At 47.4% G+C, this 18,065-nt stretch overlaps 6 protein-coding genes across 6 annotated transcripts; 5 read left to right on the top strand and 1 right to left on the bottom strand.

The window, feature by feature from the left end:
• Positions 1–535: 535 nt before the first annotated feature.
• H6S33_012674 (uncharacterized protein) lies at positions 536–1,029 on the top strand (the record flags this gene model as incomplete). Its single annotated transcript, XM_044844051.1, has 2 exons — positions 536–579; positions 630–1,029. The coding sequence occupies 2 exons, from the start codon at positions 536–538 to the stop codon at positions 1,027–1,029; spliced, it is 444 nt and encodes a 147-aa protein (XP_044695323.1).
• Positions 1,030–2,668: 1,639 nt separating this feature from the next.
• On the bottom strand, positions 2,669–3,115 carry H6S33_012673 (uncharacterized protein; the record flags this gene model as incomplete). Its single annotated transcript, XM_044844050.1, has 1 exon — positions 2,669–3,115. The coding sequence occupies one exon, from the start codon at positions 3,113–3,115 to the stop codon at positions 2,669–2,671; it is 447 nt and encodes a 148-aa protein (XP_044695322.1).
• A 1,438-nt stretch (positions 3,116–4,553) lies between these two features.
• On the top strand, positions 4,554–5,707 carry H6S33_012672 (uncharacterized protein; the record flags this gene model as incomplete). Its single annotated transcript, XM_044844049.1, has 4 exons — positions 4,554–4,700; positions 4,768–4,878; positions 4,960–5,150; positions 5,224–5,707. 4 exons carry the CDS (start codon positions 4,554–4,556, stop codon positions 5,705–5,707), a joined length of 933 nt encoding a protein of 310 aa, XP_044695321.1.
• Positions 5,708–8,595: 2,888 nt separating this feature from the next.
• On the top strand, positions 8,596–9,166 carry H6S33_012671 (uncharacterized protein; the record flags this gene model as incomplete). The annotated part of the gene is made up of 2 exons (XM_044844047.1): positions 8,596–8,620; positions 8,673–9,166. The coding sequence occupies 2 exons, from the start codon at positions 8,596–8,598 to the stop codon at positions 9,164–9,166; spliced, it is 519 nt and encodes a 172-aa protein (XP_044695320.1).
• A 1,889-nt stretch (positions 9,167–11,055) lies between these two features.
• H6S33_012670 (uncharacterized protein) lies at positions 11,056–12,558 on the top strand (the record flags this gene model as incomplete). Its single annotated transcript, XM_044844046.1, has 2 exons — positions 11,056–12,027; positions 12,082–12,558. The coding sequence occupies 2 exons, from the start codon at positions 11,056–11,058 to the stop codon at positions 12,556–12,558; spliced, it is 1,449 nt and encodes a 482-aa protein (XP_044695319.1).
• A 2,108-nt stretch (positions 12,559–14,666) lies between these two features.
• Positions 14,667–17,373, top strand: H6S33_012669 (uncharacterized protein; the record flags this gene model as incomplete). The annotated part of the gene is made up of 5 exons (XM_044844045.1): positions 14,667–14,965; positions 15,019–15,290; positions 15,356–15,729; positions 15,815–16,569; positions 16,617–17,373. The coding sequence occupies 5 exons, from the start codon at positions 14,667–14,669 to the stop codon at positions 17,371–17,373; spliced, it is 2,457 nt and encodes an 818-aa protein (XP_044695318.1).
• Positions 17,374–18,065: the final 692 nt, after the last annotated feature.

Genomic DNA, 18,065 nt, shown 5'->3' with positions numbered 1-18,065 from the left:
AGAAATTCCCTCAGCGTGGAGGAAATCGTTCAAGGCATCAACAAATTGGGGTCCTAGCTAGTCGATGATAGCCTGTGAGCATCTCAGTAGCACAGCCAAGACTTCAGCCTGCACGCGATGCTTGCTCCTCTGGCTGGGTGTGTATCTATTGGCTGGACGGAGGAGGGCACCTGGCACACATCGAGCCCGCCGATCGTTGTGATTAGTCTCGGCGATGCGTTCCTGTTCCTGTTCCTGTTCCTGGCACAGTCGCAGTCAGTCAGTCATTCAGTGCTGCAGTGGAGTACCTGACATCGATATGCTGTCTCAATGGCCATCATCAGTCAGACAGTTCCTTGAAGACAGCTGCTAGACGCATATATATAGGCCTTGATACGCCCCGTCCTACTTTCTTTTCCACTCGCTCGATACCGCCATCACAGAACATCCAGCTACCAGTACAACTTCACTGCTGTACCAATCCAATTAGCTTAGCTTCTCAGTTCCTCTTCACACACTATCAAACTTCCTCCACCTCAAACCACCCAACGCAACCATGAAGTCCTTCACCTTCCTCCTCCTCGCCGCGGCCGCAGCCCTGTAAGTTCCTCCTAACCCCCCAGAAACGCACCCCATTCTAACCCACCCAGCACCTCTGCGCTCCCAACCGCAACAATCACCCCAACCGCCACCAACGTGTGCGCCACAACCTGCCCCACCGTCACCTCCACCATCCACCCAGGCTACCGCTGCGACGCCGGCTCCACCGAGACGCACGGCTGCCCCGTCGCCCGCTGCATCGAGCCAACCACCACCATCACCACCGCCACCACGCTCATCCTGCCCTGCTCCACCAGCATCATCACCACCACCGGCGGCTGCACCGTCCCGCAGAGCTGCGTAGGGAAGTTCCCGACCACGGTGACGGTCACGGGCGGCCTGGAGAACGGCTATCCGTGTCCGACGACGTGCCCGATTCTGTGTCCGCTGCCGACGGTCACGCAGAGTTACTTGTTGGGCGGCGGGTGTGCGGTTTATACGGCGGTTTAAAGGGTTACAATTGGGAAGAAAAGGGATTGGGCTGTTAAAGCTACGAGTATATGTGATGTAGCTATGTATCATGAATTTTTTGGTTAATGAATATTTTGCGATCACGTGCCCGGCCGGGGATTGTTTAGTTTTTGAGAGACCAGGAGTTTGATCCTGATTGGTCGATCGATGTGTGTAGTGGAGTGCCCAATTGTGAAGTGATGTTTTGGGTTACTTTGTTGAGGTGCATAAGCAATGTTTACTATTCCGCGTAATTGGAATGCATGTAGTTCGGGATACAGTTGCTGAACCTTAAAGTCGAGTGATAGGCTGTGATTAAGTTTGGATTTGCGAGTGATTACTGTGCTTGTAGCTAGGTCGAAAAGACTCCGGTTCTTGTCTGGGGGACGATAAGATCTTTTTAGAGATAACCATCAATTGATATAGCCACACGTAGTATAATTATGAGCCATATTAATACACGAACGCCTACATAATCTGATCACGAAGCCACAGTACAAAATGGGACGAAAAGAATCCAATGACACTGAAGCTTAAGCCGGAGATAAGGCCACGATATGTCTATATCTGCCTCTTCTCCAACACCTACTCTACAACAAGTCCATATGTACCCATTAGTCACATGACCTAGTCGGAATTAACCTCATATTAGACAAGAAGCCCTCTCTCCAAACCAACCGACCACCAGAACCCAATCTCTCGCTTACACGGAGAATACCTATCTCTGTCCGGGATGTCTACTTTGTACAATTGTGGCATGGGTCCTGCGATCTTCGCCTCGACATGGATATATATATATTTCCAAGTAACTACCCCACAAAGCTTGCCAAAAATAAAACCACTCCACTTTTGTTTTGGTTTTTGGAATGCAGGCTTGACGTGCCGCCGGATTTTGATGGTAGCTATGAGGGAGTAAGGCTCTGTCGATCGAGACTGGAAGCGTCGTGAGAGTAGAGGTACGTGGATATATACGGGCGATAATGAACCTAAAAACATGTAGATACCTCCCATTGGCGATGTTTGAAGACCTATGTACTGCAGTACTTGCACACGTATCTACACTTTTACCGCAGCATCAAAATACGAGCATTCGTATCCCTCAATCTTCTTTCTTTTCCGCCTTCCACTCCTCTAATTGACCCAATTCCAAATTGACTCTCAACGGCACTTCTGCGGAACCTTTCAGCCTTGTGTATTGATAGATCGGCACGTTAAGTTGCTATAAATAACATCTGTGTAACGTTGGCGGTGGTGCGGTGCGGGTTGATCCGTCTTATCTTATCTGGTCGGCCCGGGCGGGAGGCTTGGTCTTTTGACGTGCGAGCGTTACGGATTGCCGAGTGATACGGTTATCGAGTGATATTATGTGTTGCAGACGAGGGAGGGGACACAGGGTTATATGTTCGCTCGGTTTGTGGGGGTTTTACGTTCTTTTTGAGTTTTGATATTATAACTCGCTCGATTGAGGATGTAGGGTTGAGATCTAGTCATTAAGCCGTAGCGTGAATTAAGGAATTATAGTACAGTTTATCATGATCAGTAAATATCTAAAATATCCCCAAGAAAGCTCATTAGTCCCCCGCCCAGCGGGGATTTAAACCATTAACATATCCTCGTCTCCCAATTAAATCCAAGGCCCTCATATAACCCCATTATGTACTCCCCGTCTTCCCCACCACCCTCCCCACAACCACCGTTCCCCACTCCCCACTAATCTGCCCCTCCGCCCTCCCCCCTCGGCACACTCCTCCACCAGCGCCCCCACCGCCGCCCCCGCATCCGTACAGTCCGTGAATGCCGCCCGCCATCCACAGAGACTAATGTAATAGCCGCTGTCTGCGCTTTCTACGAGCTCTATGCATGCCTGCGATTTCGGCACCGACGCGGGCGTGCTGCAGGAGCCTGTGTAGAGCGTTATGGCCTCGGTGATGAGGCTTGTGGTCGGGGATTGGGCGGTGGTTGTGCAGAGAGTTTTTGTCTCGGCGGACTGTGACTGTGACTGGGGATTGGGGGTTGGGAGCGCCGATGTGAGGAGGAGGAATGTGTGGAGGGAGAGGACGAGGAGAAGGAGTGTGAGTGTGTGCATTGTCCAGGGACGTGCGTTTATTCGTGAGTATTTGTAGATGTGCACTTTTAGGTTTTGGGGGATCGTGGATATGCCTGATACCTCGAACGTGTGGGATGCTGGTTTGATTCGTACATGATAGACGTGTCAGTGCTTTGTCCCTCTATATATCCAAACCTATGGCTCTTGTCCCCTTCATTGACACGATAGAGAGTTAAGCGCTGCATCGCGAATTCAGATATCGACTGTGAATAGTAGATTCGAAAAACCGTTGTTGGTGGCAGATGCAATCTATTAATAGTAACAATCCTTCGCGCGCGCTCCTTCACTGCAGATACTCTAGATAAACTTGGGTTAGGATCAGTTAGAGTTACGAAACTAGTGGCAGCAGCAGTGCGGCTCTCACCCTTGGCGGGGTCCATGTCTCGGGAGGAGAATTTCACAAGTCTCGGTGAACCGGGGCTCCGAAAAGAACACTCGGTGAAGTCCTAGCTTTCTTGGTTGTCTCGAGGACTCGAAGTCACTGAGATTCCCTACCACTCAGCCCTAAGCCAAGGAAGGAGAGGAAGGGCGCAGGGAAAGGGACACGACGACTGCCATGATGACATTGTATGTATATCCCGAAATCACAGGGTGAGAGGATGACGGGTTTCCGTTTTATGACAGGTATCCCTGTGGTGAGGACGGCACTCACGGCAAGAGCAAACCACAACCCACGCCGAGATCCAGCAGTTACGTTGTTTGCGGCGGTGGTTTCGATTCTTGATGATGTCGACCGAGGAGGAGGGAACCGTTCAATCTGCACCACAGCCCCTCCCCCCTCCCCCCTGTAACACCAGCGTCCATCCGCCCCGTAGATACTCCCCTGCCTGCCTTCTACGAGATTCATCAATCAACACTAGCCAGGGCTGATGGCTGTGCAGGCAGTAGCAGCAGCAGCCCGTTGCGAATACATAATCCCCGTCCTGGGCTGGGCGTTGTTACAGTAACATGATATCAACAAATGCAGTAGTAGCACGAAGGTGCCCTCTGTCCCCAAGTCTCTCTCCACAGCTGAGGCTGGCTGCAGGCTGACAGGAAACCAGCAGAGATACAGTAGTCCATTTATTGTGGCTTGATTCTATGTCTCCTCATGCACCTGAACAACATTAATTAGATTCATTCCTCTCCCTCACACCCCCCCCCCCCTTCCTTTCCCTTCTCTTCTTTCCTCTTCTTTCCTCCCCTTCTCTCCATCTACAAACCGTAATCATCACCATCACATCGCGAGACGTTGCGAAGTGAAAGACGACGACGACTCACAGACTCCGACCCCGCTAGTCAGCCCGGAATCCGACGTCACACCCCCCCCCCCCCCCCCCAACCCAACCCACTAACTACACTACGGGCCCTTTCAGCCGCAACAACAACATATCACCGAAACTCACAGGAGGGATAGCACAATACACAAACATTCAAGATGGTGAACGTGGGCATCCTCAAGAAGGCAAACATGATCATCCATATCGTGCAAGCGATATGGGCCGTCGTACTGATGGGGATCCTAATGTCCAGTCTGGTCGCGGACGGCCCAGCCAGCGGTGCCGCGAAATACATGTTCACCATGGTCAGTTTTCTGTCTAAGCCAAATTTTTACTTCTCGGGAATGAATCGCTGATGGTTTTCTCCGGTAGTGCTGGTTGATGATACCGTGTCTTATCTATCTTACGCAAGCTCCGAGATTTGCTAGGACCCAGATGATCGCGCATCCGTACTGGGTTATCGGTGTGAATTCCATGATATCTGTAGGTCGCCCCGCGCCCTTGCTTTGTCATATCTACATATCTCCCCTTACAGACTACGATTTCTAACACTAAAAAAAACAGCTTCTCTGGTTCGCGGCATTCGTCTCTGTCGCTTCATACACAAATGGCGGCATCTCCGACGGCGAGAAGAAGGAAAAGGACGACAAAATAAAGGCCAAGGGCGGGTGTGCACTCTTCCCCGCAGGAACTGGTGAGGCCGAGAAGGCATGCACTATGAACAAGACCGCTGTCGGACTGGGTGTTATCATGTGGTATGTAATTTTGTAACCATCACACACACACCCCACCACCTTAGCGACCACGCCAAGCTAACGAAGATCACAGGTTCCTCTGGCTCGGCACCACCGCAATCGCCGGTTACGCAGCTTGGTATTTCCGCCAGCACTCATGCTCGCCGTTTGAAGACCTCACGGACCCCAGCCACGACATCCAAGAAACTACCAAGGATGCCTTCAGCTCTAACGACGAGTACGCGCTCATCAACAAGAACCGCGACGACGACGAGGAAGACGGCCAATCCCACCGTCCGGTCAGCGCATACGACAATACCTCCCACCGCCCCATCAGCGCCTCTAACTCGTCCCATAACCGCACCGCTTCAATCGGCTCTTACGACGGCTATGAGGCTCACCCCGGGAACCCAGTACCGTGGGGTGAAGGCAGGGAGCCTTACGACATTAGCGGCCAGCAGGGGAGGATCCCGCCGGCGGGCACAAGGATCGGGAATACACCCCCGCATGTCGGTCTGGACATGCCGATCTCGCCCATCGATATGGACTACACGTATAGAGGCGCCGATCTGAGGTAGATATCATGAGAAGGGGAATTTACGCATTTTCTTTCACTGTTTTTGTCTGGGTTTGCGCGTGCGTTTTTTTCTGGTGGGGCTTCTTTTAGCGTCGTTTTTTCTTCCGCTTTTTTTTAGGGTTGGTTTTTCCTTTTCTGATGATGCTCTGATCCTCCCATATGGTGAATGATACCATAGTGGGTTTTCTCCCTATTTTTGTACTATATCCTATCATATCCGATCCTACCAGAGCTAGCTTGTGTGTCTTGTGTCTTGTGTGCGTTATATTGTAGGCGGCGGTGGAGGGGAGGAGGGGCTTGGTTCTTTTCTTTGGAAGGCGTATCGAGTAGAAAAGTTAGTTACCTACATAGCAGGAATTTCAAATCCCTATCTATATATCCTACAAGCACTATTCCCAGGGACGCATGGAGATCTACATATCTATATACAGCGCCAAACAAAAAGGAAACAAAAAAAAGAATATACAGAGGTACTCGCGGCAGGCATGAAGTACCCGAATATGCAGCTGCAAGTTTTGGTGTATTTTTGACTTCTACTCCAATGGAAATTGCAGATTAGGACGCGCATTTTCGGGTAATTGTTACCTGCCGCGAGTACTCTGTGAGAGGGCAGAAATTCGCTCTAGGTGCTCAAAACAACATGTGCCTGCAGCCTGGTTTCAACTTTTCAGTGTGTGTGCTGTTGTCGTTGTCCTGCATGTGATTGTGGTGAGACAAGATCACGGGACATTTTGCATTTTGCGTTTTGGGACGGTTCTAGAATTCTGGGCTGGGCGGTGTGACGTTCGGGCTGTTTGGATGGGAGGGTTGGGTTGGGTTGGGTTGGTGGGTGATGGTGGGGGTGGATCATGGGGTATCACTCGGTGTGGATATGATGTTGAGGTAGAAGTTTTTATACATATATTTTTTGCAGAAGCAAGACATCTGGAAAACAAAACACTTCATAGGAAGAAATGGTATCAGTTGCTGGAGCGATATCTTTCAGTAGGCTTCTATCGTTGCTGGGGTTTCGTCGGATGGCGGGGTTGTGCACGGGTTATGTAGAGATGTGTATGTGGAAAGTTGGCACGGTCCGGGTGTTGTGGGTTGTGGTGGAGTGGGGGGAGGGTTGCTATGGTGATAGGTTTGTTGTTTTTGTCCGCTATGTACCGTCTGTGTGTGTGAAAACGGAGTAGCGATTGTGTTGGTACCGTACGTCTATAGAGTTGGGGGTGCAGTGACTTGGGTGTCCAGTGTGCAAGAGATACCAGTCCTCCTCCTGAGCCCCGTGTTGCCGTAACAGCGAGGGCATTGTTTACTACCCTCTGTTCTCAACCTTCGTTGCTTCCATTCTATTTATGCTCAATTCACAGCCACTCACTCGCAGGCACGTGACATGGCAGGCACTAGCATCTTTTGCACAAAAACACGCATCACGGCGATTGACGGGCCTCAATGCAACCGTCTCCACCATTACTGTGAGCATTGGCGTCGGCAATCATCCTTTCTGTAGAGCTGTGGGTGGGGGGGTGGTCTGTGCGGGTGGAAGAAGTGTCAATGCGGGAATTTATGGGCTTCGGGATGTGATATGTGCTGTTTTTGTTCTCATGGAGGGGTACGAGCAGTGTTCGAATTCTGCTTGCTGTTTCACGGTTGGCGTTTGCACGATGCTTACAGGAAGGGCAGGCGTTACAATGTAGTATGACGTAGGGAAAGAGTGGATTGATCGAGTGAGTGATCTGTTGGATTGTTGCAAGTTGGCCCCCGCAAAAGTTTTGTTTTCTGTATGCATGATCGTGCTGTATTGTTGAACTTGCAATTGACTGCTTAGACTATTTTATTTCATTGAATAGACTCGAGAGAAAAACCGAATGAGAAAACAGATGGATAGAACGAAAAAACAGACAGATACATAGAACGAAAAAACAGATGGATACACAGAACGAAGAAACGGACGGATAGAAAGAAAGAACGGACGGATAGAAAGCGAAACTTTTGGTTGGGTACATAGTGGTGTGATAATTACGTGGAAAAATACAAAGGGAGGTAGAATTAAGCTTTTCTACGTGCCGCGCGCCGACCCATCCTTTGAGCGATCCGCTCACAGGCACAATTGGAAAGTCAGATCTCGCTTAGGGGATTGTGCATGTGGAAGTCTAGAAGATCCTCACGATTACGGGTTTCTTTCCTTCTTTAGATTCGTTTGTTTTATGGGATTTGCTTGTTTTCTGTAAGTTCTTTTGTTTTACGGGGGTAAGATATGTATGTGACGTCGAGAGGTAAACAAACGAATCGAGCACGCACTCCTCAGGGAACAAAGCGCTCTTCACGCGAGGGGTAGATGCTTTCTATATAAGCTCCGTGGACTGCAAAGAAAAAACGCAGGTAATGAAAAAAGAGCGGTGCTATTTCAATTGATCAAGAGTGTTTAAGTCTACGCTGAATCCGTCCGGTAGTAGCGTACTCCTTTTGCTCCAGTATAGAAAGAATAGCATGTCGTGTGCAGGACTAGCGCCGTTGGAGGGAAGAGATCCCTTCAAATGGCGGATTTTCCTAGCGCCTTTTCATTGTTTATATGCTTTGGTTTTGTCTCCTCCCTTCTTCTTCCCTTTCTTTATCCCTCACTATCATCATCAATCATCTCTGCTACTTTGTGTACAGCAATCCATCTCGAATTCATCCCAAATCATCCAGTCGTCCTTTGCTTCTCAAAGACCCATATTCTCACGCACTTCAAAACACTACTTCCTCCTTTTTAAACTCTTGGGAAATCGTCTCTCTGTTGCTTTCCATCGTCGAAACCAATTTCTTCATCATCCATCAACTACTTTCTTCATTGTATCGATAATTTTACGGTCGATCACACCTACTCACTCGAAACAATTTAAATCCTTCGAAAACAATTCAACAATGGATTCCACCAATACTACCAGATGTAAGTTACAATTAAAGTCTCCTTATATGTACCATTATCTAACTCTCTCTAGCCTCCTCGCCTCTCAGCGAAACAACCACCAATGCCTCCTCTCCTGCGAGCGAAACGCCCGCCAATACCTCGAGCTCTACCAACCCTCCAGTCAAGAGAAAACTCTCGTACAAGGTCAATTGGCCGTGCCAATTTGACCGCGAGGGTAAGCCGAGGATTACCGATAAGAAGCCCATCCGCAAGGATGGGTGGACCATCCCGAGAACCACCAAGCCGCTTTCCACTTTTCTCGATAGGTGGATTGCCGACTTCGACAATCATGGGTATTACTTCCGGGAAGATGTCCTCATGGGATACGAGGAGGATGAGGACTGGGACACCAGAGCTCCGCACAATTGGGAGCATCTTGAAAGAGCTCTCGAGAGTGAGGCCGAATGTGAAAAAAGGTTGTTGAAATGCAAGATTTCCAACCCAAAGGCCTACGCGATGTACAATGCGGAGTACTATATGGGTTGCAAGAGGGCTGCGCAGGAGGTCAGGATGTTCTATATGTAGGACGTCCTGGAGGAAGATCGTTGGTATTTCGGATTCTTCCCTATCAGCGATATTTTTTTCTTTTTTCCTCTTAATTTTCACATCTACCTTCCTTTCTTTTCTTTTGTTTGGAGTATATTTGTTAGTGGACCACATTTATTGTTGATTGCTTCTTTTGTTTGTTTTCGTGGCTTTTTTGATTTTATTTTTCCTTGGTTTGAAATGGGTTTCCATCCCAGTACGCTCTCTACGATTTCTTTTGTCTTTTTCATTTCATTCAATCTTTTGTTTTTTCTTTACTAGTTGGGCAGCTACTTCTGTCAATCTCAACTATGATCTTTCTTCGCGAGCTTTCTCTCAATAGTCTTTCTTTAGTTAGCATTGGCGGTGTTCATGAGGGTACATCTTTTACTTCTAGATCTTGGTATCGATATCTGCATTGGGGGGTTTAGAAATCGGTGTTTGGGTTAGAGGGCATCTATTTGGCATTTATACTCATTGTATTTTCTTATTGGCTGTTATCATTTTTCAGGTGTTCGGGGGTTTGGCATGGTTCAAAATGGTCATGATGGGCGTGGGGGGAATGGGTGGTGTAATTCGGTAGTTAAAGTACTCTATGGAGCAGAGCTGTGTTTCTAATGTCAATCAAGAGTCGAAAAGTAAATTCTTCTTCGTTTTTGAGCTTCAGTGATTGATAGCTGGTCCGGCACTGCCTCTTATACTATAGGAGCAGTACTGTCGTCGGCCCTAGGCTTGGGGTTAATGGAATATAAGACTGCTACCCCTTCGTACATCTGCGCCTCACGTGACCTTTAAATTGTTACTGAATTTACTCAGGGTTTCAAAAGCCATGACATCCCAAAAGTCAAAGTGTGGGGTAAAGATCCACGAACCGGTGATTCCCTTCTTCAGATGCCCTTAGATCTGAGGAGACGATAGCTTTAGAATCGATATCTTAGGACTTAGGCATATCTATCAAAAGGCCAGAGGTGCGACGACAACTACTGAATTATGAAACCATGTAATGGATCTCTCTCTTAATTTAATTTCTGAACTGGATCGGGTCTAGAAAAATAGAGTGAGGCCGTTATATGGGTCGGTTCTGATAGGTTGAATAATAGCTATTGGTCCATCTGTATTACAGGTTTTATAGGCTCGTACTAACCTTCAACATTCATCAGACCATATCCTTACAGACAACGACATATTACTACGCCGCAGAGGCGTACTGAGGAATATTAAGCCGTTGAACGCTCGGGCTCTGATATCTAGAGGCGTAGATTCGATCACGACATGAATCTGAACACTGGGGACTGTTCCCACCGGTTGTTGTAATCGCCGCAAGAAAAACGGCAGGGGTTATTCATAGCCTAAATCCTATTATTTCAGTCTTAGACTTTGGTACCAACTTCTCAAGATGTTTTTATCCGCGAAACAGCGAGCGAGTGATATTCCATGCCTATGTTTCCACTTCTAACCAGATATGTGCAAGTATTGGTGTCCGTACCTCCAGCTTACAGATTCCCCCTTAGTGAGCGCTAAACCCTGCCTTGCTTTGCCTTGCCCTTCCATTCACACGTGGCTAGTTAGCTGACAACTCGCTCAGGGTCTAACTGCCTCCAATGAATTATGGGCTACTTACATGCGTGTTCCCGTAGGGCCAACAACCAAAAGAAATAAGTAAGCTTGATATGGGAAATCTCCCGAAGCAAGACATCGATCTACGTACCTGCGGCTGAGAATGATTCATGTTTGCCCTGTGCGGCGAGGCTAATGCTCATTCTACGTATGTATTTGTCTCTCTCTTAAATTCAACATCAGCGCGCGCCATCTCCATCTTTCTCTCTCTTCCATCTTTTGTTGAATGCGCCAGGGTCTAGTGTGATATAACCCAAGGAGTCCCGAATACCATGGCAACAGCCGAACAACCTCCTCCGGTCAGCTCAATCGCACTCAGGAGTCCTGTCCTACTTCACAATGTCCTCCTTCCAACGATATTGCTGGTGATTGCCCTCTGCATTCACTCGAGGTCATGGGTTATACCTGCCATATTCCTCCCCGCGATACTCACATGTCATTACAATCTGCTGTACACGACCTCACCAAACCCATCTCTCGGGTTTGCGGTTGGCACCTATGCTGCCCTACATACTTACACGGCTTTCAATCTTCTCATCTTCACCAATCCCCAGCGTGATTTCGTTCGCCTAAAGAGAGGGCAGCCTGAGGAGAAAGGAGATAGATACCCAAGACACTCCTTGTCAGAGCGCCTGGGCTGGGCTGTCGAGCTGACCCAAAACCTTCGTGGTGTTGGATGGAACTGGCAAATACGATCTGTCCCTCCACTCCATGCCACCGAAGTTAATGCGACCTCGGCGAAACCGTTTTTCCGGCGGCGTGCGATACGGATGTTTTGGATTTGGATTTACCTCGACTTTCTTTGCTTGATGATGAAGGATCTTGACATCGGATATTACGCTCCCGACGGTAACGCGCACGAGAATAAGCCTAACTCCTTTGCGATATATGATTCGCTGTTTGCGAGCCCGAGTAGACCACAGAACTATCCGCCGCCGAAGGGGTTTCCTGATATGCCGGAGGAGGGGCTTGCGAGGGTTGTGTATCAGGTGCTACTGAGGATTATGAGAACGGTGTTGATGGGGTCGGCAATATATACAACTGTGAATGCACCGCATACGGTATTGTCAATAATCGCTGTTACAATGGGATGTATATTTGGATTGGGGCCAGAGAACAGTTGGAGAAGGCGATGGTTAGATGCCAAAGAGTGGCCAGACATATTTGGAGGTTTTAGTGAGGGGCATTGGGGAAATGGCATACTCGGGTGGTGGGGAACAGCCTGGCATGGTCTGTTCAAGAACGTAAGAAAGGTTCTATCCTTTCGAAAAAAATATCCTCTGCTAATAGAAAAGCAGGTATTCATTGCCCCAGCAAAATTTCTGACCGCCAAGCTCAACCTCCGGAAAGACAGCACCGGCGCCGCGCTGATCAATCTCACAATCCCCTTTCTCTTGTCCGGAGGACTCCATTGGGCCGGATGCTTTACCCAGAGCGGTGGTGGATGGGGAACAATTCGCTTCTTTATGCTCCAACCATTTGGTATAGCGTTCGAGCGAATCGTTCTCCGCTTATACCGTCGTACGGGATTGAGTTTTCCGGTGTTCGAAAAAGCGTGCCCTTATGTTTGGGCCTTCGCGTGGTTTATGACCGTGAGTGGTAGTTTTGTGGATGAGTATAGGTATGGCGGAGTGTGGTGTGTAGAGCCAATTCCTGTGGGTGTGTCGAGGATGCTGTATGGGGAAGCAAAGGGAGAATGGTGGTACTGGGGACATGGACAACATGGCTGGGCTGGTTGGGATGAGAGTCTAGGAGGGTGGGGTATTAGACTGTAAGTGAAGGTGTAATATGGGGAGGCGTGTAATAATGAACTCTTAGAAATGGATATAGCTATAGAACATCTCCCACGGTTATTTTTTTGGCCCTATTAGTACGGTATAATTATAATACTGTAAATAGTCATGAATATCAGGTCAGCCACTGCTGCTACACGCTAAAGCTCACTACTTCTGTATTAAGTTTTGAATTTGGTTTTCAACATACAATGATCAAATACTTATTAAGCATCATGTAGGCGCATTCCTTGAGAGGTTGAGTATATCGAAACACTGATATCATGCCCAGCTTTCTCGGCCTGTGACACTTTGCTATTCTCAGAATGGCGGAGACGGTTTTTGTCGAATCCTTTTCGGAGATGATCTCTATTTTAGCCCAGAATACATGAACTAAAGATATCGCATCGGAGACCAGCTGCAGAGGATCTACTGTAGGTGGCTCTGCGAGAGTTGCAGCAAGCTGTCTCGGTTCGGAGGAAGAGAAATAGGTTTTGGACCATTATGCCAATAAGTCCACATATGATGCCCTCGCTGGAGCCACGGTATACGATTCTAAGAGCCTTTAAACTTTTTATCAGGCTCGGCTATTCTACTTCAAAAGAGATATTAGGCATCTCATACGCTAAACTCCTCCAAATGAGTGGAACCTGGGTCATTACCATATTCAAGTATCTTGAAGTTTTTATAGCAAACTCGAGTCGATTCAAAATGCAAGAGCGTGTTGAAGTGGTTTATAAGCTATCGGCCTGTATCTCTTCCTGTCAGGTATGATGTCCTGGCCATGGAGGCCGCCTGAACTACATGTGGTTGGAAAACCTGGTTGGTGGACCTCAATGCTGACATTGCCTGCTGCTGCATAGTGTATCACTCGAACACCCAACGTCTAATCGCTAGTTTTGAAGACAGACCATATATGGGGTGTTAATCTTGGAAAGACTGTATTGCTGATAATATTTAACTAGGAAAATGGAGACCAGAGATACAGCTGAATACCGATAAGCGTGCCCCATTCTCATGCAAGTTCACCATAGCCGAAGCTGTAAAGTCGAGCCGCTTCAGATGTCAAGGGTAAGACCCTGCAGCCCAGGTTGACATATAATCAGAATAAGCGAGACCTGGGGTAACGTTTCTCCGAAGTGAGTGTGGAGGATCTCCTCCGCCTTAGACATCACAGGTATCATCTTTCCTGTCACCCAAAAGCTCAAGCATTGGGTTCTCGCAGAATCCGCCCCCAGTCTTAGACGTGATTACTAAATGGTGCGCTTTTGTTGGGACCGCGGTGCAAAGAACGCGGCTTGAATTTACAAAGTATCCAATGTTTCCATGTGTTAATGTGATTCAGAGATGATTAGGACTCCATTGATTGGCGTCGTCAACAATTACTCTTGTTGGGTTTTTGCTCTCGAGACTTTTCCACGCCGAGGTTAGCTGGTGGGTACAGCTTTCAGTCACTATACACAAACCTACATGTGATGATCGACAGTTTTATCTCGTATATGTACGTTTTATGGGAATAAGGGTAAATTGGTTCTGACAGTTGGGTCGTATCCAATTATTAGAAATCTTCCACCAGTAAAGATTCACAGTCTCTCACTCGAAATATCCGCTGACAGGGTTAGGATTAAACCTTGCACGGGTTCTCGGGCACCGGGGCCCGATCACCCTGATTGACTCCAATTTGTCACTAACCGAATTCCAGTAATGCAACATGCAGTGAGATAAAATTCTACATGTATGTAGAGTAGCTGTCTTCAATTATATGCCTATCAGATGTCTCTCATCGGCGCGGCTACACACCGCCGCCCCCAACTCCTCGTTCTTCGTCTCGTATATCTCATAAATTAGGAGGAACAACATTAGCCCGGGAGCGTATAATGTGATACGAAATCCATGGATGAAAACTGTTGAACTGTTGAGCATTCACCCAAAAAAAAGACGATACATTCCAAGTAGAAAAATTCGTCATACGATCCAAGGGACCCATGGCTTCACACTTCTTTACCGGGATAATATTAATTCCAGATTTTTACTATTTCCTATTAATACTGTAACTCTGCGCCTTCCTCCTCGTTTTCTCACCTCCAACTTACATTCCAGAAAACCCAAAAATGGCCGATTCACAAAAGTTCAAAGTTATAATCGTCGGTGGCTCTATAGCTGGACTGACCCTCGCCCACAGTCTCTCTAAAGCTAATATAGATTGGCTTATTCTCGAAGCTGGGTCCACACTCTCGCCCGAATCCGGTGGATCAATCAGTCTTGCTCCCAACGGCGCCCGGATCCTCGATCAATTAGGTATTTATCATGATTTCGAGATACTCACAGAACCGCTGTTGCGGATGGTTTCGCAGACGAAGGATGGGAAGGTGTTTAGTGTATCGACTGTATTTGAAATTTTGCAGAAAAGGTAAGGTCAGCAACCTTCATTGTGTAAACTTAGATGCTGATATATGAGTGTAGGCATGGATACCCAACGAACTTTTTGGATAGAAGGACGTTATTAAGAATTATGGGGGAGCATATCAAGGAAAAAGAGAAAATAATTATGAACACGAAAGTGGTGAAGATAGAGCACTATGAAACAGGGGTGACTGTGCTTACAAAGACTGGAGAGGAATTTACAGGGAGTATGGTCGTGGGGGCGGATGGAGTGCATAGTGTGGTAAGGTCAGAAATGTGGAGATATGCGGATTTAGTGAAGCCAGGGTTTATTACAACCAAGGAAAAGACAAGTAAATTTCTCCTTGTTTCTCCCAAGTTTTGAGTATGCCGCTGATGATAATGTTCTCTTTATCAGGAATGTTCACCAAATTCAGCTGTGTCTTTGGAATTTCGGGTCAGACACCTGGGATGACGGATCAAGGCACTATCATCTATAATTTCAACGAGGGTTGTAGTTCCCTCGTCGCGGTCGGAAAAACCGGACAAGTATATTGGTTTGTCTTCCAGAAAATGGACAAGAAATATATATATCCAGATTGCCCACGTTTCACCAATGAAGATGCAGAAAAATTTTCTCATAGCTTTGGAGATAACATGATTACTGAGAATGTTCCATTTTCTGAAGTATTCAAAAGACGTCAACATTGCACTATGACTGTTCTAGAAGAGAATGTCTTTGAGCATTGGAACTTTGGGAGGTTTACTTGCATTGGTGATTCGGTCCATAAAGTGTGTGCCCTTACCGCAGTCCTCGCCCTCATAAGTTCACTTAGTTTTAAGGTTCATAAGGATTAACGTGTGTGTGTGCATATAGATGACACCAAACATCGGCCAAGGAGCGAATAATGCGATCGAAACCGCAGCCGAACTGGCCAATAGTATCAACAAAATGGTAAATATCGATAAGAATATATCTCCAACAACTGAACAACTTTCTGCCTATCTCGAGGAAGCTAGCGCCTCTCGAAAAGTACGTGCTCTGGCCTTTACAAAGGCAGCAGGTGCGACAACTCGTACACAAGTCCTTGATGGGTGGAAGAACAAATATCTCTCCAAGTTCTTCCTTCAGCATGTGGGCGATATCGTTCTCGATACGACTTCTGATTTGCTGGTTGGAGCTGCCAAAATCGACTATCTTCCACTACCGGAAAGATCGGGAAATGGGTGGATGTCTTTTGATCAGAATCTGGGGATCAAGAGGAAGCCGAATAAGCGCCATCGAGCGTTGAAGGCATCGGGCTTTTTGTTTTTGGCGGGTACTGCTGCATTGCTCATCTGCGGAGGGAAATACATCAATGGTACAAACACTCTGATCAAAGAGGTTATCAGTTCTGGCAAATGGGTGACGGGTGGTGGAGGCGCAATCTCAGTTAGAGATGTATATCTTGGGATCCCTGCTGTGGATTCTTTTTTCAAAAGCATTATCGTCAGTCTTTCGCCGAGTGTATTGGGATTGGATCACACACAGAAGCTCCAGATGATCTCCTTTGCAGCAGAGTTGATCCCAATACATACAATATGGACGATTGAAGCTTGGCGAGCAGGAAACTACTTGACATTAGCAAATCTGTTAGTTATCCCCGCTTCCGTGGAGATGAGCATACTAACATTTATAGCCCTCTACCGTTCATGATCGCATACACCAGCTATGGTTTCGGTATTGTAGCACCCCTCTATTACTTCCTCAACTATGTTCGGACATCCTGGCAGTGCTACGCGTCCTATGACCTCCGCGTCGTTCCCAGAAACTATGCAAGCACCATCATCCCTTCGACCCTGATTTCAATTGGTCTTCCCGCACTGCTCATGTTCGCCCCCTTCTTCAACTTCTCTACCGACAGACGTCAAGCACTCGCCGTAGCATTCCAGTTATTCCCAATCACATCCGCTATTCTGCACAGAAGATTTGCAAAAGCTATCCCGCATAACGCCCACAAAGAGATGTTGAATCCTGGTACCGACATTCCGATTCTTCGCAGAACCTATGTTTTTGTCGGGGTTCTTTCGGCGGCTGTACATCTGTACGTCCGCTCTTACTCACCCTCTGGATACGAGGTGTTCTTTGCAGGACTTGGGCACCCATTTACTGCCGTGAGCTCCGCGGTGGAGGGGCTTGGGCAGGTGTCAAGGTGGAATTACCTATTGGGTTTTGGCAGTAGTCTGTTGTGGGCTGCGATGAGTGTTAATGATTTGAAGAAGAAGAAACATAAAGGTACCGGTACAAACTGGATCAGAAGTGCATTATTGGCGGGGGTGGGCACGGCTGTAGTTGGGCCAGGAGCAGTGATGGCTGCATTTTGGATGTGGAGGGAGAATATACTGTGTGCTAGACAGACTAGGATGGAGATGAAAAAGGTAGCGCCAAAGGTGTAGTTACTTTGTTAGATCTAGGATTGGGGGAGGGAGGCGCTAGATATTACTGGGAGATACGGTTATGTTGATAGAAGTAAGAAGGTACATGTATTCTTGATGTTGAAACGTGCGGTTCGCTGCACTTCGTGGTTCACCCTGCAGGCAGATCGAAGTTAGTCGTGTATCATGAGCACTTTAACACTATCATACTTTTCTCGTACTTATGACTTACATAATATGATATCTTATCTCTTCGGTGTGTCGTATCCCAGCTTGGCATTGACAATCGAGTGACATTCTATGAAGTAAAATAAATCTACGTTTAAGAAAGGAAAATGACTTTCGCAACTATACTTGAGATAGGAACGTTTTCCCCCTCTATATTTGCTTCATCGTCCGTTGTAACAAACCAAAAACATGCTCTTTCTGAGAACAGATATGTTCTAAGCTCAAGTCTATCATTTCCGAAACTTAGTCAACATCTGGATTCGGAGTCTAGTTTAACCGGTCACCTTATCATTGAACACTGCGTGGCACATGCACATACTATTGAATTACCACAGATATAGTCAATTTCTACAAAGGTAACTCAACTTGCGAAATTGCCCCTACCTACATGTAACTATGTAAACAAGGGGTGTGTATCTCAGCGCCGACCAAGCAGTGCTAGAGAATTTTCAACACCCCTCTCTCTAGGTTTCTGGTTCCCTTGA

Source organism: Morchella sextelata (genome assembly GCF_020137385.1).
Source record: "Morchella sextelata strain SCLS chromosome Unknown scls_8, whole genome shotgun sequence".
Taxonomy (NCBI): domain Eukaryota; kingdom Fungi; phylum Ascomycota; class Pezizomycetes; order Pezizales; family Morchellaceae; genus Morchella; species Morchella sextelata.
This window is presented reverse-complemented; position numbering and strand designations above follow the sequence as displayed.